At 27.5% G+C, this 25,482-nt stretch overlaps 2 protein-coding genes and 1 long non-coding RNA gene across 4 annotated transcripts; 1 reads left to right on the forward strand and 2 right to left on the reverse strand.

Annotated features, from left to right (window-relative positions):
• Window positions 1-3,354: 3,354 nt before the first annotated feature.
• Window positions 3,355-5,931, reverse strand: LOC113219158. Of its 2 annotated transcripts, none has more exons than XR_003305876.1 (2): window positions 5,117-5,931; window positions 3,355-3,876 (listed from the first exon to the last, which is right to left on the reverse strand). It is a non-coding gene; the product is annotated as an uncharacterized LOC113219158 (long non-coding RNA). The 2 variants fall into 2 exon arrangements; XR_003305877.1 differs by having other exon boundaries at window positions 3,355-3,881.
• Window positions 5,932-7,619: 1,688 nt separating this feature from the next.
• LOC408373 (phosphatidylinositol 4-kinase beta) lies at window positions 7,620-15,970 on the forward strand. The gene is made up of 12 exons (XM_391922.5): window positions 7,620-8,167; window positions 9,700-9,943; window positions 10,410-11,332; window positions 11,568-11,685; window positions 11,764-11,898; window positions 11,993-12,156; window positions 12,272-12,402; window positions 12,476-12,706; window positions 12,794-13,108; window positions 13,182-13,558; window positions 13,638-14,110; window positions 14,195-15,970. The coding sequence occupies exons 2-12, from the start codon at window positions 9,762-9,764 to the stop codon at window positions 14,380-14,382; spliced, it is 3,237 nt and encodes a 1,078-aa protein (XP_391922.2). The 5' UTR covers window positions 7,620-8,167; window positions 9,700-9,761; the 3' UTR covers window positions 14,383-15,970.
• Window positions 15,708-18,527, reverse strand: LOC410357 (protein ST7 homolog). The gene is made up of 2 exons (XM_393837.7): window positions 17,759-18,527; window positions 15,708-17,692 (listed from the first exon to the last, which is right to left on the reverse strand). Exons 1-2 carry the CDS (start codon window positions 18,180-18,182, stop codon window positions 16,569-16,571), a joined length of 1,548 nt encoding a protein of 515 aa, XP_393837.4. The 5' UTR covers window positions 18,183-18,527; the 3' UTR covers window positions 15,708-16,568.
• Window positions 18,528-25,482: the final 6,955 nt, after the last annotated feature.

Consider the following 25,482-nt stretch of genomic DNA (forward strand, 5'->3'; position numbering starts at 1 on the left):
CTCATCTAATTACTCAATTCGTAATATATACTTATCCAGCCAGTAATTTTGTGGAAATAGTGTCATATTTGACATTATGCATATTGTTACAAAAAATAATTTTGCAATGCAATTTGTATTCTTTGTCTGATGACAACTATGTTCAAAGGTCTTCAGATATTATACTAAATAGATAATAAATACATTTCATATGTCTTAACTTATTTTTTCGATAATTTCGATGACTTATTGCTATATTGTCAGAATTTAACATTAGACATGTTAGAATATTTTAATATTGATAAGTAACGAAACTTATTTGCTTATAGAAAACATATTCAGGAAATAAATGTAAATATTTTATCGAGGAAAAATATATTCTTTTTATATGTTATTTTTATGCATGTCCAAAAAATCAGTCGTCAATGTAGAATTATAATAATATTTGAAAAGTAGTTGCATTCTTATTTGTAAACAACTTTCACTTACAATATAATATATTTATTGCATAATATTTCTAATTTTGATTATTTTAAATTTCTATAATGTGATTGTACGAAAAAAAAATATTGCATGCTATTGAATGAATTTTCGAATTTCAATTAAGCAATGAATTTCATTTATTTGAATCATATAATTCATGAAATCATGTACAAATAATGATGTTACCTTGTTGTTTATCGTAAATGACGGTAAAAAGTGATAGACGATTATTTAGCTTATCAAGCAATTCGTTGCAGTAAATTACTTAATATTGTCATTTTTTTTTCTCAAACGATAATTTTCAGAATTTTGCAAATTTTTTTTGAAATATTTATGTAATGTGCACATTTTTCTCAATATTATTTTTTCTCAATACTATTTCTAATACCAGAAATTTAATATAATTGATCAACTATTTTTTATAACAAATAAAAACTCAATGAAATCGTAGAAAATTATTGTTGCATTTCGATATAATAAAAATATTGCTTATGAGTTACTTCAACTTGTTCCCAGTATCGTACCCTAGAATAGATAAAAAATTATTTCTTATATTGATTTTATATTTGATTATGAGATGAAACAATGAAATTTCTGAAATTTGGAAAAATTATATTAATAATAAAAAATATCGTTAAAAATGAAATTCCTTATCTTTGTAATATTTTACTCGATTATGTATTATTCATAATTAAATATATACATATGTATATATGGATTTTAAATATTACATATTTCTTGTGTGTATCCTCAGAATAACCTTGTGATATAGATTGTATTTCATGATCCGCAAATATTTTTTTCATTTCAATAATGATACATTCTGAATCTTTGTCAATTCTTAATTTTCTATATTTTAGAATATAATAAAATTCTAGAATAAAAATTTTCTTAAAACATAAAATATAAAACAAATTAAATGTAAGTATGTTATGCATTAATAAAATTTTAATGTGAAATAAAATCAATTATTTTACAGATATTAAAGCCGCTTTTACTCGTATACATATAGTAAAGAGTAAATGGGATGTCAGTCAAACAATTGACAATATGATACGGTTATGAGTATGACCGTATGCTATGCATACGTGTCATCTATAGGCTGCCACTCATGGTGTCCGCGTCTTACTTGATTATGACTAAACCGTACACGGTACTCTGAAACTACGTTAGCGTTCTATGAATGAATGCACGTGCATTGTATTATTGGTCGAGGCACGTACTTAGATACACTAAAAGCCAAAAAGAGACAACGAGATGTAACATATAGAAAGAAACGGCAACTGGAAAAACATACTACCGGTTATTATTTAAATATAAGTTGGATCGATACGAATTATTTTTAGTTTTTCTGTTCTTTCTTATTCCTAAAAAAGAAAAAGAAAAATAATGAGAAATGAAAAATAAATAAATAAATAAAAAATCTGATCTGAATGAGGCTGAATTCATTGAACAGTTGATTAAATCAATTGTCTTAAAATATCCTGCTGTTAACGATCATCAAACTATTATAAAATAAAATATAGAATAATTAAAGAATCGAAGATTTAATTATATGGTTTCTAAATATTCATTGTGTTAATAGACAATTTTATATTCAAACAAATATTATTAATGAATATAAAAATTACATAGTTGCGTAATGATATCTATAAAAGTCGATTTTGATATAAATTATAAATTATATTTGATAGCGAATAATTAAATTTTTAAAAAATTTTTTTATAAATCTTTTGAGACAATAAAAATTATGATACATAAAATTATTAGTAATAATAAGTATGGAAATTTTTTGAATAATTATTTATTTTATAAAATATTTCAGAAAAAACATATATATATAATAATACATATAATTTCAAATAAATTGTGACATACATTTAAGTACTTTAAAATTTTGAAATATCATGATTTTTTTTATCAGATTTATTCTTAAATTATATTGTGTACTTTTATCAAAAATTACATAAATTTATCTCAATAATGTGATAAGAATCTTAATTATTAAATTTAAATTTAACAATGATTAAAAATTGAATTAATTTTATTTTGATTTTAATTTATAACAATTATCAGTGCATTTATTATAATTTGAAAAAACAGTTGCAAATTGAACTCAATACCTAATTTATAATATGAAACGATGTCTGTGGGAATGAATTGGAAATTTGATATTAACATATATAGTGTTGTAACTTTATGCTCATTATTCTGTTTATATACATTCATTGCAAAGAAATATATATATCGGTATATAATTTAAAATTTAATAGAAAAATCATATGAAAAATTTATTGTAATTTTCAGTTTCATTTATTAAAATTGCATATCAAATAATATTTGTATTAGAAAATAAAATATATAAATGTAAATCTAAAAATAATCTTTATATATGAAATTTTATTTGATTTCCCATAATATATTAGAAAATACTGAATCAAATACTATAAAATAGTATGAGATAATTTGAATAAGAGCGAAGTCTAAGATCTCTTTTTTGCATGATTATTTGAATATATAATAACCTGAGAAATGTATATAGTATAATATTGGATTGAAATTCATATGAATTAAATAATAAATCTTTTTTTAAAATATACTTAAATAAATTTGTCGCTATCTACAATTTATTCGTTTTTTAGAAATATTGACATTTTTTAAATAAATTATTTAATGTATTAAAAATTTGATATCTTAAGTAAAGAATATGATAAAATATTCTTTATATATTCCTTTATTTTTGAAATAAAATTTGCTAAAAATTATATTTATTAAATTATATTAAAACTTTAAATGAAAGATAGATAAATAACAATTGTAATTTAAAATTGTACAAAAAAAATTTCATCTCAATTGTGTTTGTGTAAAATATAATACTTTAATCTTATCATGTGTCTATAGTCGAGTCTTTTATTGCGTTAGCAAACAGAGTATTCGAGTACACTTTGAAGGCCGTCCTTAGCCAACGTCGCTACATTTCATTCATTTTTTTTTCTATGCTTACTACTGTATTTCATTTATTCGTTCAATGTCTTCATAGTATCTTTTGTATTTTCATCACGACTTCAATTTGTATCTTCATTCTACAATACTACTAGCGAGAAACTTTAATAGTACATATATTAAATATATATAAAAAAATAAAATATATAAAAACAAATATTTTTTTTTTCCCAATTCCAATTCATAATTTATGCTTCATTATTTTTATAAACGACTGACTTTACTTTATAATTTTTAGACATGTTTTTTATTGAAAACTAGATTCAATTCTTCTATTTGCCTATTAATCTTTTGAAAATACGTGGCACCAAGTTCGACCTTCTCCCCCAAATGCTTTTAGCAGAACAGAACATCTGCACCTATGTGTAGCCAACCCTCCAACCGAAAATAGAAACTATTATGATGAAGCATCTGTACTGAAAGTAGAACAAGAAGAAGAAATCTTAGTGAAATATGGGATCAAGCATATGTCGCTTATCAACACAAAACAACTTCAACAAATTATTCATAATATCCAGAAAAGTGTATATATAATATTGGATTTTTTAGAATTTTGAGCAAATTATTTATAGTTATAGTTACTTATAAGAAAATCAATTATTTGTAATTGTATATAAAATATCTCAAATCAGTGATATACCTGCGAATAAAAAGGATGATACATTTGCAAGTCACTCATATATAGATTCTATACTTAATCGCAACATACGGAAATGCTTATGATAAGAACAAAGAAGAAAACGTGCGTCAAGGTTTGTAGTACATATAAAATGCTGGCTATAATCGACATATAATCAACGATAATAGAAAATGGAAAAAAAGATGAATCACTTATAATTTGCAGTTGTAAAAAAAATAAAGAAATTATTGAATTTCCTGAAAATATTGCAATTATCTATAAACGAATTTAGAAAAAATCATATCTGATATGCAAAATGTTATGTAATACAGTATCTAAATATACATATAAAATTTATAAGATGAAAATGTTTCTTAAAATGTTTTGAAACTCTTTCAAATAGTTCGATAGAAATCTTTGGAATAAAGTTTTTGAATCTAATTGGTACTGTAGTAGAAGGTCAAGGTTTCGGTGACATGACGCGATATACAAGTTCAGCGAGCCATCGTGACATATGATTCTTTTCATTTCTTACGTTATAGTTGGAATTCAGTTTCTCCAGATAATTGAATGTTTGTAAAAAATATTCAGAAACAAAAATGTTCATATATAAATTGATCATTCTCATGAATTGTAACTTCATTATTTATATTTTCGAATTTCTTTAATAAAAAGTAATAAAAATTATTAGAAATAATTTCAAACTTAAACATAAAAAATTAAGAATAGAATATTGTTATTAAGATTTTATTACTAATAAAATCTTTAAATCAAGAGATTGTAAATCTTTTTATATTTTACAAATTTGTTTGTCTTTTATGGTATATATATATATAAAACACTTTTTATATTTATATATATATATATATATATATATATATATAAAACACTTTTTATATTTGAAAAAAATTTATATAGTATGCATAAAAATTTGCGCGATATTGATAAATGTAACGATAGCATGCGAACTTGAGATTATGAGCACCGCTGTTGAAAGGTGATTGTGTATCATCATTGGGTGTGGGTACGTACCGTATGCCGTATGGTCACTATACGTTATACGCTAGTCGGATGAATGTCGTCGACATCGTGAGATGTTGAAGTAAGAGAAGTTCTCTGTAGGTCTCTGTTTTGTAACATGGACAGAGTTACCATCTGAATATCCTATTCCCAACAGTTTCCAAATACAAGCACAAATATACAGCAGTGGAATTTGATCAAGAAAGGTTTCACTCAATCTAATCGAAGAAATTAATTATAACAAAAAATTGAATGATTTTTTAAAGTCATAATTACCAAAATTGGCTAATTTTTTTAAATATATTTTTTAAAATTTTTTTGATTGTTAATACATCGTATAAGTCAAAAATTAACATAGCGAATCTGACGAACATACTAAAATGCAAAACATAATAGTTAGCGTGGTTACTTTGTTTACATTAGAAGATCGCACAAAACGTCCTTTCGTGTTACTTAACGATTATTCCACTTCTAGTGACTAATTCTTCAGGGAAGACCTGCAGGTGCAAATGCACTGAGCTTCAGTAGCATGCTTAACTATTTTCTTGTTTATTTGATTGACTGTTTTATGGAATAGACATTCGTCATTGTTTTAAATAGATTTTAGATTTTGTAATTAAGATTCAAATTGTGAAAAATAATAATGTGAAAAAATTAAAGAAATATTTGTAAAAATAATTACATGATAAAATTTTCTTCATAGATTTAATGTTTATAGATTTAATACCAACATCTCACACAAGATTATTGTCAATACTAACAATAATTAATAATTTTCGTTTTTTATAGAATATTCTTTTTTTTTGAACATAAGAATCATGAATTTCGTTCTCTTTTTATAATAGTTTCATATTTATTTTATATTTAAATATTATGTATTTAAAATACATATAAATGTTGCAATAAACTTAGGAATTCATTTTTTTATGTTAAAATAAACAAGAAAATATCTATGTTGCTATTTGTGTTAGTATACAATATCTAAAAAAATAAATACGGTTTATTATTTAATTATAAATTATAAATAATAAATGAAAATTAAATGAATGATATTTAATGAAAAGTGAAATTATTATACATATATAGAATAATTTGACGATTGTCAAACAATCGATGATAGGTTTATGTATTCTCTTCACTTTTATGTACGATTAGAAAGCGTATAAAATTACAGGAAGCATTAACTATTCACTTTTACTCTAAAGATTCGCAGATATTCGCTTCATTGCAAAGATTATTGTAAATATTATAAATATTTTACACTTGTAATAAAAAATTTATATCATTTATAAAGTTTACAATTGTATGAACAAGTTTATAATGTTTCAAAATTGAAAATTATATACATTTTTTGTTAAAAAAGTTTTAAAAAAAAATAACTATTTTATTTAAAAATATATACAAACAATATGAAATTATCAAATATTATTTATTTTGTTTATATGATATTATTTACGTTTAACACAAACATGTTTTATAAACAACATAATTAATAAACAAATAATAAATAATTGCCTATATATATATACGTATATACATATATATATTTAGTTTTCATACCTCAGTTATTGCTCGCATAAAATGAAAAGAACAATCTATAGTAACTCAAGTAACTCAAACAAAAGATTTAATACTTGTTTACGTTTATAGTATATAGATACATCTCGAGCATAAATTCCTAATGATTCTAATGCCGGAAGCTGCACTTACGGTTGTACGACCTATCTAGCTGTCAAGTAACCATTGCCAACTTAAATCTAGTTGTTCATTAAATCCTATGTGAAATATAATTAATATTAATTTATTATATACTAATAAAATTTATTTCGAATTATTAAGAAGATGGATAATTGTAACTGTTTTTGATAAAGATACAAAATAATTTTAAATATGTTAGTGCTATAAATATAATTTGCATTTTCCTATTATCTTAATTTCTTTTTTTATCGACAACACATCATATTATTATTGTAATTACAAGTGTGTGATGTAAATAGAAACATACTAATATTATCAGTCTGACTGTATCAAAATATACATACTTACTTAGTATATATTCATCATTATATATTTGCTTATGTATATGACATGTGTGTTCGAGAGATGAATAGTTCCAGAATTTCAAAACTTTTTGATTACTTTAATTTATACTTACTCAAAACTTAAAACGATTACAATTTTAATTTTTAAAATTTGAAATATTTATAATTGATTCTGAAAAAATTTTTATTTTATTTTCTATAATAACTTCTTACGAATTAATTTTTACCTAATAAAATTTTTGAAGAAATATTAATATTAATATTATAATATATTATAAAATATATTATAAAATCATATATATATCATATATATTATAAAATCATTAAATTAATTTTAAATCAAATTAAATTTTGAATAGTTATAATCAAATTTTTATTATATTTCTTATTAAGAACATGGTTCTCTTGTAACATAAGACGTTACTGTTTAATAGCTGTTCGAATTTTGCGTTTCTTCCGTTGGCAGTAATGTGCAGAGTAGTATTCAGTGCGTCGTGCGAAAAGTAGTCGAGCTTGGCGAGGTCGCCTTTTGCGTTGGCACGGAGTTTCGGTTCGTGCATGTTTTTAATTATAATTTCGAATCGAAAAAACCGCGTACATTTTTATCTGTATGCTCGTTATAATTCGGTGGAATAAGAACGAAAGTGATGAAGTGTAATTCTGTGCTTGAACATATAGGGCGTAGCCAGGCATTGTGCAAAATCGGCTGAAAACGAATGACGACAAGGCGGTGCGTGACAGTCTGAACTGCCATTGGAAAGGATATCTTGTTGTCTTTTTCGCACCTAGTGGTATTTTGTGTACTCGCGGGGTTCGCTGCATCATCATCATCCTTTCTCTCTCTCTCTCTCTCTTTCTCTCTCTCTCTCTCTTCTTCTCTCTTCTATCTTTTTCTTTACTAGCTTCTTACCGTTCCGTATATTGTTCAATCGTACTCGTATACGTGCTATATAGACAAAATTGAAGACGTCCACGCATGGTGCAGGTTCAATTGCAACAGAGTTCCGAATTTAAGTATAAAGTAAGTTATATTGACATTCTCTATTTATTTTTCGTTTTGATACTTTCAATATAAAGAGGATTTATTATATTTGATTGATTGGATCGGATAGAAATACAAATAAGAGAAAAATATAATATCTATGGGGTGTGGATTCATTGACTGTCAGTGAACAAACAATGTTTAGTTTCTATACTTCTGGCACACCCATCGCTGCGTTACTGCGTTGGCCAGCGTGTGAATATGAACCAAGCGGAAGGACGAGTCCCTGAGTAAAAGAGGGAGAGTAAAAAGCCGGCATACCGCAACTTAGACTTCGTTCCATTTTCCTCCTTATTGAATTATTTCTCTCCCAGGGATTTCACTCCGTTGCTCTGTCGATTAATCTTGCGGGAAAGAAACATGGTTTTATATGATTTCAATTACGATAATGCAAAATTCTCGCATAGAAAATGATTTTTAAATTTATCCTCTTTTTATTTCTTTTTTTTTTATTAAAAAATATTTTCGTTCAAAATCAGAAAAAAAATATAATGAAAAAATTAATAGAAATATATGTATGAAAAAACCGTGTGTCGTGGAGTAGAAAATAAAATTCTGACATACGCTTTGTTCCAACTGGTATTCGACTTTCTCGTACCTAGCACGAGTTTCACGCTCCTGTCACGGTGCCGCCTTGCGTGGTTAATCATTGTTGTGCATTTCTAAAAGATGATTCTTTTTTTTTTTTTTTTTAAGAAATTTCAAATTTATTTTTTTTTTTTATTGTGAAATTATCAGAAACATATGTTTATCATTCGAATTTCGTCATAAGATATAATTAGATTGTTTCGATAATTTATAATTTGAATATGATTTGAATAAATTTGATTTAAACTTTTAAATTTTAATTTATAACTTGAGATAATAAATAAGTCACGATTTTTTAAATATCAAGATAAATACATTATATATATATATGCACTTAAATTATACAATTTTATTATTTTTATGATTAAACTTTTTAACAGATAATTGAACATAGAATACAATCGTAAGATAATTATAAATTGGTACGATTGATATTTTATGCAAGCATTTAAACTTTTTTATTTATTTATTTTTTTCTTTATTACTTGTTTATTTTATATACAATAAATTCTTTCATTATTATGTATATGTATATAAGTATTTATGTATATGATATCTGATATATTATTCATTATTCATCTATTTAAAGCTTTAAGATATGAATTTCTTTATCATAATTTGGATGATACTGATGGATATTGTAAAATACATTCAATTTTAAATTCGTCTTAATAATCGCACATCTGTACGAGAATGTTTTGCATATTAACATGATTAATTTATTATCATTATTAAATAATACATTAATTAACTAAAAAATAATATATAATTTTTGATCATGATTTATTTACAAAGCAAAAAAATTTATGTTTTATTTTCAAATTTCATAAGTTATAGTTTTAATATAATATTTATTAATATATACATTTTCTTTTCAACACAATCCGATTGAACAATTGGATCGTATCGTTTTTTTGTCGTAGGTGGATGATCAACATGAGCAGCAGATGACTGTTAGCCGAGCTGATGCTCGTTCAATTTTAATATGAGTGAAGTAGTGGCTGTAACACCTAGTGGTGGATCAACACGCCAGGAAAGCGTGGTACACATCAAAAGACATAAATTAGCCAACTGTAATGTTCCTCTTGTACACGGACGGTCAAATCCACCGATTAACAGCCGTAATAGGCTGACTACGCATCAACGAAATCACAGTTTGGATTTTAGGTATGTAAATGAAGCTATCGTGTAAATGCTTCCGGAGAATATTTATAGTTAGTGATAATATGATTTTTTAGATTCTGATTATCTGTAATATAGTTCATTCTCGAATTATCTATAAAAATGTTTGAAATGTATATATATAGGAAAATAAAAAAATAAAGCAAATCTAAATTTCAAATTATTAATCTCTTAAAAAGGATAGAATTATGATATATAATATTAATTAGATAAATATTAATTAAAATAGAAATTATACAAATAAATAATTTATTTTAAAAAAATTTTTCATATTAATGTTAAATTTTGCATTTGAATTATTTTTATAACATCTTACATATTGTACTTTGTGTTATGATGTGACGAATGGAAAAGCAATTTATATCGCTATAAATTTTAATCGGTTTAAGTTATAAAATTAGATCGGCCGATAGTTATTCAAAATTTATTTCTTGGTATTGCGTATTTACAGATCAATGGGTATTTTGTTACCGCCAGTCCCACAGGCAAGCGCGACCACGCTGACGCACCATCATAGAAATCGAAGTCTTGATTCCGCGCTTCAACGTATTCCGGAAGTGGATGTGACACCAAGTCCAGAATGCGAGACGACACCTGCCCCGGTAACTAAAGTGGTCGTAATACCGGCGTGCAAAGCGCGCAGCCGGGAACGCGAAGATCTTGCCAGTCTCGGGTCCGACGATTCGGGTATACTTTGCGGTTCCGATAGCGGTTCTAGCGACGCAACAAACGCTGCCACTAGAGAATCGAGCGTTGATCATCTGCATAGCCGTGAAAGCCTCGACTCCTCGTTATCCCAACCAGGTGACATGGATAGCGTGGATACAGTGGATGGCGAAGAAACTAGTGCTTTGGATTCAGTGACGGTGTCGGTGCAAGTATCACCTGTGGAACTGGTGCACTTGAGTGAACCTTCGTCGAAAAAGGGTGGTGATAATAGTGAGCCACATAAACACGAAAACACAATCAGTGGTAATCACGATTCGCAAGAAACGTGCTCCAATAACGTCTGTACAGTCAACGAATTCGAGAGCCATGAGTATACGCAGGATGAACAACGATGCACCGATGTGGGTGTGACAGTTGGTACGCGAGATTTCCAAAATTCCATGGAAGTCTTGCCAGTGAACGATAAACAGAGTGAATTGGCCGGCGCGGCTATGACTTTATGTTGCGGGACTGCAGTGCAATCCGAAATTAATGAGGCAGCTGTAAAAAAGCAAACTGGTGTTGTTTGCCGTAGGCAAGAGACGGTACAACCAAAACCATCTGAAGGATGTTTGCTTAGATTGTTTGAAAGCCAGATTTTTGATATGTCTATGGCAATTTCTTATCTTTTTAATTCTAAAGAGCCTGGCGTTCAGAGCTATCTTGGTAAGCATTTATTAGTTATTAGTTTTATATATATATATATATATATATATAAAATATAATATAATTTTAAATATGATTTGCATTTATTAATCATTTTGAAATATTAATATTAATTTGGATTCACTCTAAATAAATTTTTCTAAATGAATAAAATGTAGATAATATTAAAAAATATTTTGAAAGTTTCAAAAATTTATAAAATATATATTTATAAAATGCATGTAAAATTTTCTAGGAAACAAGATGTTTAGTTTCCCAGATAATGATGTGGACTTCTATTTACCACAACTAGTTGTGATGTATATACAACTTCATGATGTTACAGAAGTTCTTTATCCATATCTTGTTCATAGGTAAGTAAGAAAAATATAACTACTTGAACAAAATAAATTTTATAAATAATTAAAATATTGTAATTATTTATTCATTAGATGTAGACAGTCAGCTGATTTTTCATTAAAATGTGCCTGGCTATTAGATGCATATAGTTCAGATGCTCATTTGCCATCAAAAAAAAAGTCTCATGGGACCAAATTAAAAAATCTTATTCTCTCAGATGAACTCAGGTAAAAAATATATATATGTACATAATTTGAAGAAAAAACATTATGAATATATACTAAATTATTTTTATATTTCTTTTTTTTATGCAAACATTAGGCCAAAAGGAAATGAGAATAAAAAACGTGTAACTGGATTACAAACTCCCGCACCGCTATCATTAATTCCGATGCAAAATATTACATCTCCTAATAAAAAGACACACCAAAGATCTCAATCTGATGCCAGTGGATTATTTCAAACTCTACGTCGTAGCCATTCCGGTGAATTATGCAAATTGATTTGTTATTTTATTATAAAATAATAAGAGTAAAAATTTATATATGTATTCGCACATATACAAATTATAATTATCGTCTTATTACAATTTATTTTAAGGTACAATAAATAAAGTAAGTCTTGGGGACCTGAGCTCTGGTCGAGCATTTGATAATGGTTGTACCTGTTTTTATTCCTGCCAAGGTGTGGTAAATGATTTACGAGGACAAAAAACCGACTGCTTTTGCAATGTAATTTAAAAATTTTATTTAAATATAAAAATTTCATTATCTTATGTTAATTTATACACAATTTCATATTTAGGCGCCACGTCTTGCTCCAGAACTTGAATTTATACAAGCATTAATATCAATTGGTAAATTACTTGGAACTATTCCAACAAAGGAAAGTAAAACTGTTCAATTAATAGCAGAACTTAATACTCTCAATTTGAATCTCCCTGCAAGGGTGTGGCTTCCTTTGCACAGTTCAATACCACATCATATCGTACGAGTGCCACCACAATATGCTGCTGTCCTTAATAGCAAGGATAAGGTGAAAAATATTAAAAATCTAATAATTTGTTATAACAAAAATAATTTCTTTTCGTGAATGTATATTAATATATCTTAACACATGTAGGCACCATACATAATTTATGTTGAAGTGTTAGAAGTAGAAGATATTTATACGTCACCTGTACCGACGAAAATAGTAGGATGTTCATTGAGGCATACTAAATCTGAAGAAAATTTAACTGGAGGTGAACAATCTAATGTAATGGGTTCATCAAACATATCCGCTTCAGAAACGCAACAGAATATGCTGCCGATTAGACAAACTCCGATTAAAAATATTTCTCCATATTCGGTTAGAAATACAGAAGTCGCATTTAATTTTCCCGATGATGATCCTAGTGATTGTTGGAGTCAAGAGGATGATGAAATCACACAACAGGTATTTGTTTATATAATTTCTTTTATTTCTTTTTTAGTTTTGAAAATATAAATTATTAATTTTTTTTCCACAGTATTTACAATTACGTAAGCCAAAAGATAGAGATACAATATCTCAATTAAGTCAAGAATCATCAGATAGTAAAGAACCAATATTTGTACCTGGTGATATAAAGAGGCGGTTAAGTGAAATGGCTGCTGCACCTAGTGCAACATTTAATCATGATCCAGAAGATCCATCAGCAGCTGTTCTCAAGGAACCATGGGAATTAAAACAACGTCGCATAAGGTCATCCAGTCCATATGGTCATTTGGCATCTTGGAGACTTCTTGCTGTTATTGTAAAATGTGGTGATGATCTTCGACAAGAACTTCTTGCTTCACAATTACTTTCAATGTTGCAAAAAATATGGCAAGATGAACATGTACCTCTCTGGGTGCGGCCATATAAGTATGAAATATTTTATTATTATATGTTTTAATATTTTATTATAAATATGATTTATTAAATATGAAATATTATTTTACAGAATTTTATGCTTATCGAATGATAGTGGATTAATAGAACCAATTTTAAATACTGTATCACTTCATCAAGTAAAAAAACAGTGCCAATTAACGCTTTATCAATATTTTGAAAGAGAATTTGGCCCATCTATGTCAGAAGCATTTATTATTGCGCAAAGAAACTTTATTCAAAGTTGTGCGGCTTATTGTCTTGTCTGTTATCTTATTCAAGTTAAAGATCGTCATAATGGAAATATTTTACTTCATAGTGATGGTCATTTAATACACATAGATTTTGGTTTTATTCTTTCAACTTCGCCAAGAAACTTAGGATTTGAGACTAGTCCTTTTAAATTAACTCCAGAATTTGTGGAGGTAATGGGTGGAAGTCAATCTAAACAATTTCAAGAATTTAAAACTTTAATTCTCCAAGGATTAATCGCAGCACGGAAACATATGGAAAAAATTGTCAATTTAGTGGAAATAATGTTATCAGGTAAAAATTTCTTTTAAAATTCGTATTATGAAAATTTTATATTAACTTTTAAAAACTTATTTAAAAATTATTATTTATTGTTAGGGTCGCAACTTCCATGTTTCCGTAGTGGTGGAGCAGCGACAGTTCAAGGATTGAAAAATAGATTCCATCTTACATTAACAGAAGATCAATTACGTCGACATGTGGAAGATTTAGTTGAAGCTAGTATTCATTCATGGTCTACTAAATTATATGACCGGTATCAATATTTCGCAAATGGCACCCTTTAATAATAATATCAATTTCTATCTATATGGCGAAGATAATGATTTTTATAAGAAAGTGAAAAAACTTAAGTTGATAATATGGTACTTCTTCCAGAATTTCTAAACTTTATAGCATTCCGTATGCACAAATTATCTTTGAATCTAATTATTTGATCACATACAAGTATGATCGATAGGAAATGCTAAAAAATAGATTTATTCCAAGTAGTATAAGCTGATTTCAGTAGATTAATTTTATTTGTTCCTGAATTATTCCTTAGTTTCTTAAAATATTAATAACAATTATCTTTCAAAACTTGTACAAATATCATATTTGTTAATAAGTAAGAATGATTTTTGAAAAACATTGTTTATAAAAATTTTATGCCTCTTATTTGTAAAAAATGATAAATGAAACAGGGAATAATTTATGAAATTTTAATTGTTACATTAAGTAATATTAAATATATGTAATTGATTTTATTTTATATGCTAAAATGACTATGTATGCCTTATTGGCATTTACAAGTTAACTATCGTCGGTGCAGATTTTGTGACGTTGACTGAATGTTGGACTGCTAGATCGTTATAGCCTATAACAGCGTAATTTGTTAAAGGTGCCTTATTTGTAGAAAATGGCGGAACGATCAAATTTGAACACAGTGAAGTGACTACGTGTGTTGATCTACTGACAAAACTGATCTATTAAAAAAGGACAATCTATAATTTGTACATAAATACATTGCGTGAACTTCTGTCGAATTTCTTTCGTAATTAATTTTCGGCAATAAATAATCCCACCATAATGATGTGAAGAAATAATATGGTGTTTAAGATTCATATGAATCTTTGAATGAAAGAAGCGTGTATACAAGCCCAGATATTAGCAGGAGATGAATACTCAAAATATTTCCTACTTTATAGAATACTATTACTATAAATACATTTAATTGTAATGATACGCTAAGGATAACTACATAGTGAAATTTAAGGATCACATTTGAAAGTTTTTACATGTTCTTATTACACACATACATTGATAGTGACAATGCGAAATACTTAGTTGTGTGAAGATAGTTATTTAATAGTATTTCTGCGTTACATATGTTCGTTTAAGTAAGTAAATTATAAAGTAAAGAAATATTGTACATACATAAAGTAACAGATTTTATCACTTATCAGTTAAAATTAATTGAGAATGAATGTTTGAAGTAAAATCAAAGTCATAGCGAGCCAGCCCATGTATGAAACTTGGGCTCTCTGACTTCCAAGTGTCTTAACTCTCTTTTTTCTGTCATAACCGTCTCACGATAGGAAGGCGGATCAGAGATTAAGAATAATTGATATTGCATAATGCTCAATACATTTTGCATTTGAATATTGTTTGCGTAATATCATTGCGCTAATTTTTGTTAAGTATTTAGTTTTTGCTATTTCCTAAGCAATTATAAATGTTATTAAAAATTTTTCTTGATTTCATAGAATAAATAATAAATTCTACAGTTTTTATATAATTGAAAATATTGATATCTCTGATTTGCCTTATTTTTCCGCTATCAATTATGAGCTACTGATAATATCAATTATTAAATAAATATGAAATCTAATCAAATATATTGTTGATTGATATACCCAAACATATTTTAGATTAAGTAAAAAATTTTAAATATATATGAAAATAAGATCGAAGAAATACAAATTGATTCAAAGATATTCAAACTTTTATTAATTGTACATTACTACACACTGTTTTTAGCTATCGACATTAACTAAATAATTAATTCTATAAATACACAGATATTAAAAGATATCAGTCATAAGAAATTCGGGAAGTACAGATGTACTTAATTGATGTATGACAATGAAAGCATAAGTATCATAAATATCACAATGAGTTAAGATTACTAGATTGCGGATGTTTATGCTATATAAGATATCAAAATATACATATACATATGTGCAAAATACAGGGTGAGAGATGCGATTAAAATTATAACGAAGTAATAATATATATATATACAGTTGAACGTGCATTGAATATGCAAAAAATATGCATATAAAATGCAAAATAAATATATTTTTTAAATCCTCTAATAAAATAACAAATTTTTGTTTATTCTATTTGTTATCCTATTATTCTATTTGTTTCTTATAAAGATATACGTTTATATAAACATTCGCAGTCTAATAATCAGAGATCTTAGACTGTTTTATATTCTAGAAAGTTGTTGTAATAAATTAGAAGGTAAAATTGCTTCTAATTTGTCTAAAATGTAATAAAATGGATGGGAAAACCAGGCAAGCATCGATCGTGCAACTACACCCATAGTATCAGGATATTGATGTGTTAAGAGAGCTAAGAGTGCTGTAAAGGAGCATAAACCCGCTGTAAACAAAATAAAAAACGGTAACTCCTTTTTCGGATAAACGCTAACATCGTGAAATGATGGTAGCAATTCACGATCTGCACATTCTGTGCAAGTTGGATATGGATAAAACAAATGTCCTCGTTCTAAGGGATAAGGCAACATTCTAAAAGTACCTTCCCATGTACAATGTAATAAATTAAGGGCACCCTCCATTTGCTTCCAATGAGCAAGATGAAAAAATGCATATGCAATTGCTTCTGAATCTCCTCTTTTTAATACATGTTCTGGAGGTAAAATTAATGGTTTCATTTCTAATAAATATTTAGGTACATGAGGATTAAATTCAACTGCCCTATGAATAGCTTCAACTGCAATCATTTCTGGAGTAGTTAAACCTCTTTTGCTAGCAATATCTGTTGAAAATTTATCAGCAACTACTCGCGCCTTCAATAATGCAGCTGTATAACAAATAGTTGCAGATTTTGGCAAACTAATATCATCATATTTTGCTAATACTGCTTGAACATCTGCATATGCTTGCATTTCTAATAAAGCTTCAATTAAATTTTCATGAATGTTTAGCACATTCATAATTGGTGGAACTTCCTTTGTCAAATCTCTAAACATTTTTACTGCTTCTTTTAATTTCCCCAATTTTCTTGCACACATAGCTAATCTTCGTTTAACATATATTAATACATTTGTATCTCTTCTGTGTATTGCCTCTGCAATGGCTCCTTGATGTTGAGTACTTTGAGATTTTCTATAATTATTTTCTGCTACTTTTAAGGCTTGTTTTAAAATTTTTTCTGCTTCTACAATAGTGGTAGCTTCTTCTTCAGCAAGTAAAATATATGCAGGTGCACAATCAGGATTACGTTCAAGAGCACTATGTGCAGCTTTTATTCGAACTACTGGATTACGTTCCCTCCATGCAGTTTGCATGATTTCATATTCAGCCTTACCTATAAAAGTAAACTATTAATATTTAATTTTTCAATATTTTTTAATATTTTTTATATAAGATTTACCTGTATCACCTTCACAGGTAAAAAATGTTTGGTGATCTTGAGCAGATAAATTCATATCATAATATGTTAATGGCTCTTTATTTGTAGCCCAATAAAATCTTTGATATTCTGCCCCTCTAAATAAATTTATTGGATTTCGCCAAACTTTACATTCTGGAACATTTTGTTGATTTGAATTTGAACCATTTAAACTTGAATTATTTCCATCTGATCCACTGTCACCTCCACCAATCCATGGTGAAATATGATTTAAAGATACTTGTTCAATAAAAGATGTACCATATTTTCTAAAATACCACCATTCAAAAATCAGAATCAATCCAGAAATTAAGGATGACGTTCCAGTGAGTGCAACATAAAATTTTGGGGTTAAGGTGCTCAAAAACATTGTTGAATCCCACATGCTTGTAAATAATAGGGCCATTTATAATATAACACCAAATGTATTATTTTTGGATTGTTCCTAATTGCACTATTATAATACTGCTGTACGAACAATTTTAATTAATAAACATTGCATCACTGTTAACTTTTTAACTACATTCTTTTTACTATATTCATATATTACCCAGAAAATATTACTTCCTTTATTTTATTTTAATTAATAAGATTAAAAGAAAATAATCTTAATGTTTACACATGTTTTTTTTAAATTTAAATATGTTTTCATCGTAACGTTAAATGTAGTTTAACATTTATTTTGCCTGAAGTTGCTGAAAACAGAATCCTTGCAACGAGATTCTTCGAGATTTCCAGCGCTTATTATATGTTGCGATTCTTTCTAAAAATTCTTTAAATTTTATATTTTTTGGAAATGAATAAATAAAATACAAGCAATATTTTATTACACTAAATAACTTATTATTATTTTATTTTTACTTGATAATAATGAATAATAATAAAGAATATTAAAATAAATATTAAAAAATATATGTTGTATGCATATATATATATACAAATATACAATATTTTATATACTGTACATAAATGAGAGATAACTGTACAGAATAGATGGAATGCAAAACAAATCTATTATTTTATGAGACTTTGTATTCATATTGTGAGCGTAAAAAATCAAAATATTTGTATATGCTCTTATATATGCTCTTTAAAACATTAGTAATTATATTTAATGTAATCATAAAAATTAATTAACTTAATAAAGATTTTAGAAATAATTAAAAATAATTTTTTTTTAAATATTCTTTTATATATATTTCTATACATTATATGCATTTATAAATCTTTTGACTAATATGAATAATAAATGATGTACGCATTAAATTATTCATGAATTAAAAATTGTTCATATTTTTTATTATAACACAATGATAACAATATCGAATTATCAGATTTTTCTTATGAAAATGGATTTAAATACAAAATTATTAAGATTAAATTTATTTATATTATTTATATTATTTTTCATTTTATTTCATTTTATGTATTATTAAATGTTGATATTTACGCAATATAAATAAAATATCGACGATATCATGAAAAAAAATGATAAAATTAATCAGTTATTGGAGCTGTCTCTTAAGTATATAAATTTTGCAAAGCAAATATAATAGATAAAGATAAAAAATAATGAGAGAAGGATAGAGATAGTTTAAAAATTGTGACATTAGCGCCATCTCCTGAGTGGCGCAAATGAAATATATAAAGAAAGGATAACAAATAAAAGAAAAGGACAGATAATATAGGAATTGACCAGTAGCGCCATCTCTTGAGTAAAATTTCTTTAAAGTAAGATAAGATAGAGTAAGAATTCAAAATGAACGCCATCTATCAAGCTTTAAATTTTTTTCTAAAAATAACCAAGAGATGGCGCCATCGATCAATTTCTACATTATCTCTATCTTTCTCTTTTCATTTACTATCCTTTTTTATATGTTTCATTTTCGCCACTCAAGAGATGGCGCTGATATCATAATTTTTAAACTATCTTTATCCTTTTCTTATTATTTCTTTTCTTTGTCTACATTTATTCAGCGCGTAAACATACATAGAATATCAATTAAACAAGCTTTTATCATTTCTATTTCAAAATTACAATACATTTGAATCTTTAATGCAAAGAATTTTAGATATTTTCAAATGATGTATAATATATTTTAATTAATACAATTAAGTATTTAAAATTTTAATTTTTATTATTCATTTTTACACTTAATCTACATTTGCATAACAATTTTTTATTCATTCATAATAATAATGAAATTGATTTGCAAATGTGAAAATGTTACAACTAATAAATCCAATTTATAAATCTTTATCTTGTTTAATTAATTTATATATAAATACATAATAGATATACTAAATAATAATAATAATAGCAATCAATGTATTTTAATTTGTTTAAAATCTATTCTATAATTCTTTGCCTCTATTTATCTTGTGATGCCATCTGTTTAAAAGAAAATTTAATAATACAATAAAGTTTAATTGATCAAATTGAAATTTTATATTTACTAGATGGCATTACAAATGGATGTATAAATTTTGATATATAAAATTATAATTCAAATAATTAACGTAACATATCATTTCAATTATATTATATAATAAATATATTATTATAAAAATATTCATATACTTGTTAAAATATTATTTGATAATTATTCGAACAATAGAAAACTTAACTGAAATTAATTCAATATAATTAATCCAATAATTAAAATTTCATTCATTCCTTCATGTACAAATCAAATTCTATTATTCTATAAAATTTCACATATTATGTTATTATGTTATTATTATTATTATTATTATTATTATTATATTAATTTTTTTTTTTATCGAAGATATTCTCTCTCTCTTATGTTATCCTTTGCAATAAAATTTCTTTTATAAATTGTTTTAAAATACTGCTAATAAAATAAGATAGTAAATTACGTATAATGTGTTTAACGTGTGCATGTGTGCATATCATTCCATTACAATAGAAAGAAAGCTTTCTGAAGCATCTGAAAGTAACAACTAACTGAGGAGAAAGAAGTGAATAGAAGTTTACGACAGTTTTGATTGATCGCTCATCCAAGTGCTATTTATGTTACTCATATGACACTTTACATGATATTTGCATGAAAATAATACGCGTACTTACGAATAATGCGTAGAACACGTTCATTAAAAGTTTGTTACCTTGTTACTCCGACGAAAACTGTCACCTCGCACGCCTGAAATGCGATTCCCGGGAAATATATGTGAATGTATCTAGATACGGGTAAATACACGTTTATATACAAAGAGATACACATCGCGAATTGCACGATTCAAAGCCTCGTCTTTAATTATAAGAAGAAACGACGATTTTTCATATTAAATTATACTATATAGTATAAATTGTTTGTATTTTTATTTTTAACAAATATATATATATATTCTCATTATTTGTGTAATTTGTTGAATTGAATTTATTACTTAAAAAATAATATACTTTAAATATATCCATACTTTAAAATTAATAAATTACATTTAAATATTTTTTGAATGAATGTGTCATTTTATTATTTTTTTTTACTGTTCATAAAAGATCATCTATAGATTTTGATAGACGTATATATATCGCTCCAGAGATCCAGAAATTCTTATAATCACACAGAGGTACAAATATAACGTGCGATTAGTAAATGCAGGCATAACAGATATGTCTAACACGTACGAATAGGCATACGTACATTACACTACACAAGCAGGTTAAAACATGTACAGAAACCTGCACGGAGAACACGATTATATGCTTATGACAGACAATTAGATGCTACATAGCTACGCGGGTAATATCGATTTGCATATCTACGCGAACACGTGCGTTTACCAATGGTGGGAACAAAGTATGCTCGTGATTCTCCCGGAATACGAATGAAGCATAACCGAAAGAAAAAATTCACAAGCGATTCACTTCGAAAGTAAATCGATGAACAAATCGATAATTTTAAATTAAAGTGAAATCTCGTGCAAATATTTGTATCTTTAAAATTATAATTTCGAAAGAAAAATCCAAGAATAAATATTCTTTTATAAATGGATAAATCTTTCGTCCGAATTGTCATTTAATGTTAATAAATAATAAAAATTCGACCGCTACATTGGTTAATCTAAATAAATTTATTAAACGTGAATAATTCGCAAACACGTGGATGTCAACTGCGTACACTTTCGTCCATCGAAACGAGACGCAGAAATGGACGGAACGCGCTACGATATCGATTCGAAATGATGGATGATATTTATTCTCGAATTCCGTACGCGTCAATTTAGCAGCTTTTTCGTACGAGAGCGTGTCGACTGTTGCGAGGTTAGTGGAACGGCGACGGTATAAATCGGGCGCTCGTTAAAACGTGACTTACGGCACTTTCACGACCGACCGAAGTTACTAGCGTGCTTGCAGCATTCTCACTATCCCCCACTTCTTTTGATTCACACTCTATCCACTAACTCCTCGTTCCCTCTGCTGACAGCTTCTCATAGCTCGGTTTTCTTTTGGTGCGTTAGCGATAATGTCGCGAGAGCGATGCAAGTGCCAGCGACACCTTGTTAAAAGAATCTTACTGTAAATTCCATTTTCTTTCTTTTTATATACTATTTATATATATATATATATGTGTGTCAAAATATAAATACAAGAAATTGTTGATTTTTATTCATCTGAACTATACAGTTTTCTATTCATTCTATTATCTATTTTATTATTCCATTTATTATCTTTATGCGTAATAATTTAAATAAGATGCTTTTCCTTATCACAGCAATGGAAATAGAATTTAGAATTGATGTTGGATACGTTCATGTAATATATATATATGTATACAATACATCGAAACTTGTATTTACGTGTTAATTATTGAAACGAAATTAGAAATACTTAAGAAATTAGAAAGCGATGAGAATATTACAAATTTGGCAATAGTACTTATATAATATTTGGAAATCCACAGTTGGCATTAAAAAGCAAAAGAATAAAATTGAAAATTATTTGCACATTTCTTTGTATATTAAAAAATTTGTGCAATTTGACAGCTTCTTAAAATAACGAATCTTTGTATAATAAAAACCATTTTTTCATTATCTTAATTTTGTTGTAAATAACAATTTATTATTTTTCTCAAAATATAGTTCAGCTGTGGTAGAGTAATTATTGAATTTAATAAATTTTGACGTTTTTGTTTACATTTCGCTTTGAAATAAGAAATGGAAATCGGTTATTTTAGTGTCAAGTTCTTCCCTTTCACACGAAAAAAGTTATATGTCGTAGGCACTTATAAGGATTCATCCGAGAGTCTTGGACAACCGATAGTCTCGTCTTAAATGAGCCGGCGCAATATTCCATTATGTAAGACAACGATAGAACTCTCGATGGTCGAGAGCCCGATGATCCCAGGTTTCTCTATTAATAGACTGACCTTCCTTTGCGCTCTTCAAGTAGGTGTTAGTAAGATATCGTGCTCTGCGTCCGCGATGAGATTCGTTTCCTTTTCAGAAAGGAAATAGTCAGTCGAGTGACGAAAAAGGGTTGAAGAATTCTTTATTATATGAATTGTTGGAATAAAAGGGAGATACATAGATAACAAGTATTCTAATCAATCTTGCTCGAAAAAGTTTAATTAAAAAAATTGGATTTTTAAACTTTCTCGTCGTCCGTTTCACTGAAACGCAAGAAGTTGAAAGTGAAAACGGAAACTCGTTCGTAGTCAGACTTCCGAGCGCTCAATAAAATATTGATTATTAATTTATTTTTCTAATATTAACTCATGGAAATATTATGAACAATACTTATAATACAAAAATTAAAACGTTTACATTAGTTTTAATTAAATTTTCTTCGATACAAAATGTAAATATGTAACAAAATGAAAACATCAACTAAAATTACTTAATAGCAGCTAATTATATCCCATAACTAGGACAATAACAGCATTGTAGATAGCATTAATAATTAAAATTGTACCTATCAATCTAGAGTTATGCTACTTTTGACTGTGAACGATTAATTTCTTTTTAAAGTAATCATTGCTCCGTGCCAATTAATGTTACCTCTTCTGTCTCTCAATGTTCTTTACATTTCTTACATCAAAATAATTATCATTCAACCAATGCTTGTATGATAAAAAGAATTAATACGAACTAAAATCATTAAAAAAAAAGAAAAAAAGCAAATGGTACGTTCGAAAGAGATCCGATTTCGATGGATCTCGGCGCGAACACGTCGTTTGTCGTTTCTATTTGCCTCATGGATCTCCCCAGAGAGCGAAACACAATGCTCGAGAAGGAGGAAACATTGGAAGAGGAGCGGCGAAGGGAGAGGAGATATAGCGGTAGGAACGGGAACAAGAAGGGAAATTGTGTAATTTATTCAGCCTAGCGTTAGTTCGGTGTGCACGCATAGGTGATTCGGTTGATGCAAGAGGGAGGGGTGGCGCCGACGTTTTGTATCGCGGAGACAAACCGTTTTGTGCGTCGTTGCGACGAAAATCGAATGCAATCCTAAGCGTAATGATTTAGAGGGGAAAATCTTCGAGGTTTTCAGATTTCTAACGATACCTTCTCTTCTCCGCTTGCGTCATTGAAATATCGAGTCGTCGTTGCAATATCTCGTTGATTAATATCGATATTGGTTGCGTTGGGTCATGTATCGATTGCGAACTATTCAGAATAAATAATTAAAAGAATCGACAATGACATACGATGTACACATATTTTTTTTTTTTTTATGCAAGTTATCCTTCAACAAGTTGAGATTTTGCGAGAGATATTTATTATTAATAGGAATTCGAATGTAGATTCAGAGGTAAAATTAATGGATGAATTATATGATAAGTGATATTTTTTTCCTCACTTAACCACTGGTTTTCTTAAAAGTCATATTTTTTTCTTTTTTTTTTTAGGAATTGAGAAATTAATTTTCACATTCTTTTCCTAATTACCTGTAAATTGGAATTTTCAATAATTCATATAATTCTTCATATTCTCAAAGTATTCCCTTCCTCCATGTGGAATCGAAATAGAACATATAATTCCACTCGTATAATAAATTCTTATAAAACTTGTATCGAGATTTATATAATGAGATAAAAGCAATATGTTCGTTGATATAAAATATGAAACGTATTTTTATATTAATTTTAAAAGCTTCCATTAACTTTGTAGAAAAAATACTTTGAATTACTAAATCTTTTAGAATGGAAAATTTTCTCCATGCGCAGAAAGAACAATCGAAGAGTTCGTATCAAAAACCTTGCCAATTTTCCTCTTTTCCCGCAGAAAAATATATTAAAACCTTCAATCTTCTTCAATAGATTTAAACATTTGCTCAATAAAACGCGCTATTAGAATTATAAAAAATTGGTAGCAGAAATCAAGTAGTTGATAGTCCAAGAGATTCTATTTAATTTCTCACATTCGAGAACCGTATTTACCCAATTTTCGTGCCAAGATCTTCGATTACATCTAATCGAATCACAACACGAATGAACAACTGAAATCGAAATTTACCCCGCCAAACTTTTCAACGTTTCTTCTCAACTTTTCAAAAATCCAGTTCCCCGCGCGTATCGCTTGCACCCGTGAACGATGCGAGGGATCTTGTCGGCGTTAATCTAACGATAGTAGCGGCGTCCCTCCTCTTTGTCATCGGCGCGTCCTCCTGGGTGCAAACGATATCCGCTTAAGAATCGAGTTACGAGACCGCAAGTAGCGAGACGAGTACCACTTCTGAAACA

The sequence above is a fragment of the Apis mellifera genome, linkage group LG12 (assembly GCF_003254395.2).
Source record: "Apis mellifera strain DH4 linkage group LG12, Amel_HAv3.1, whole genome shotgun sequence".
NCBI lineage: Eukaryota > Metazoa > Arthropoda > Insecta > Hymenoptera > Apidae > Apis > Apis mellifera.

Excerpts from the sequence above, each read along its gene's own strand:
- LOC408373 (XM_391922.5), top strand. The coding sequence starts at position 9,762 with ATGAGTGAAGTAGTGGCTGTAACACCTAGTGGTGGATCAACACGCCAG. Across the intron at positions 11,686-11,763 it reads TATCCATATCTTGTTCATAG|ATGTAGACAGTCAGCTGATT; the intron begins GTAAGTAAGAAA and ends TTTATTCATTAG. Across the intron at positions 13,109-13,181 it reads ATGATGAAATCACACAACAG|TATTTACAATTACGTAAGCC; the intron begins GTATTTGTTTAT and ends TTTTTTCCACAG.
- LOC410357 (XM_393837.7), bottom strand. The coding sequence starts at position 18,182 with ATGGCCCTATTATTTACAAGCATGTGGGATTCAACAATGTTTTTGAGC. Across the intron at positions 17,693-17,758 it reads TACCTGTGAAGGTGATACAG|GTAAGGCTGAATATGAAATC; the intron begins GTAAATCTTATA and ends TTACTTTTATAG.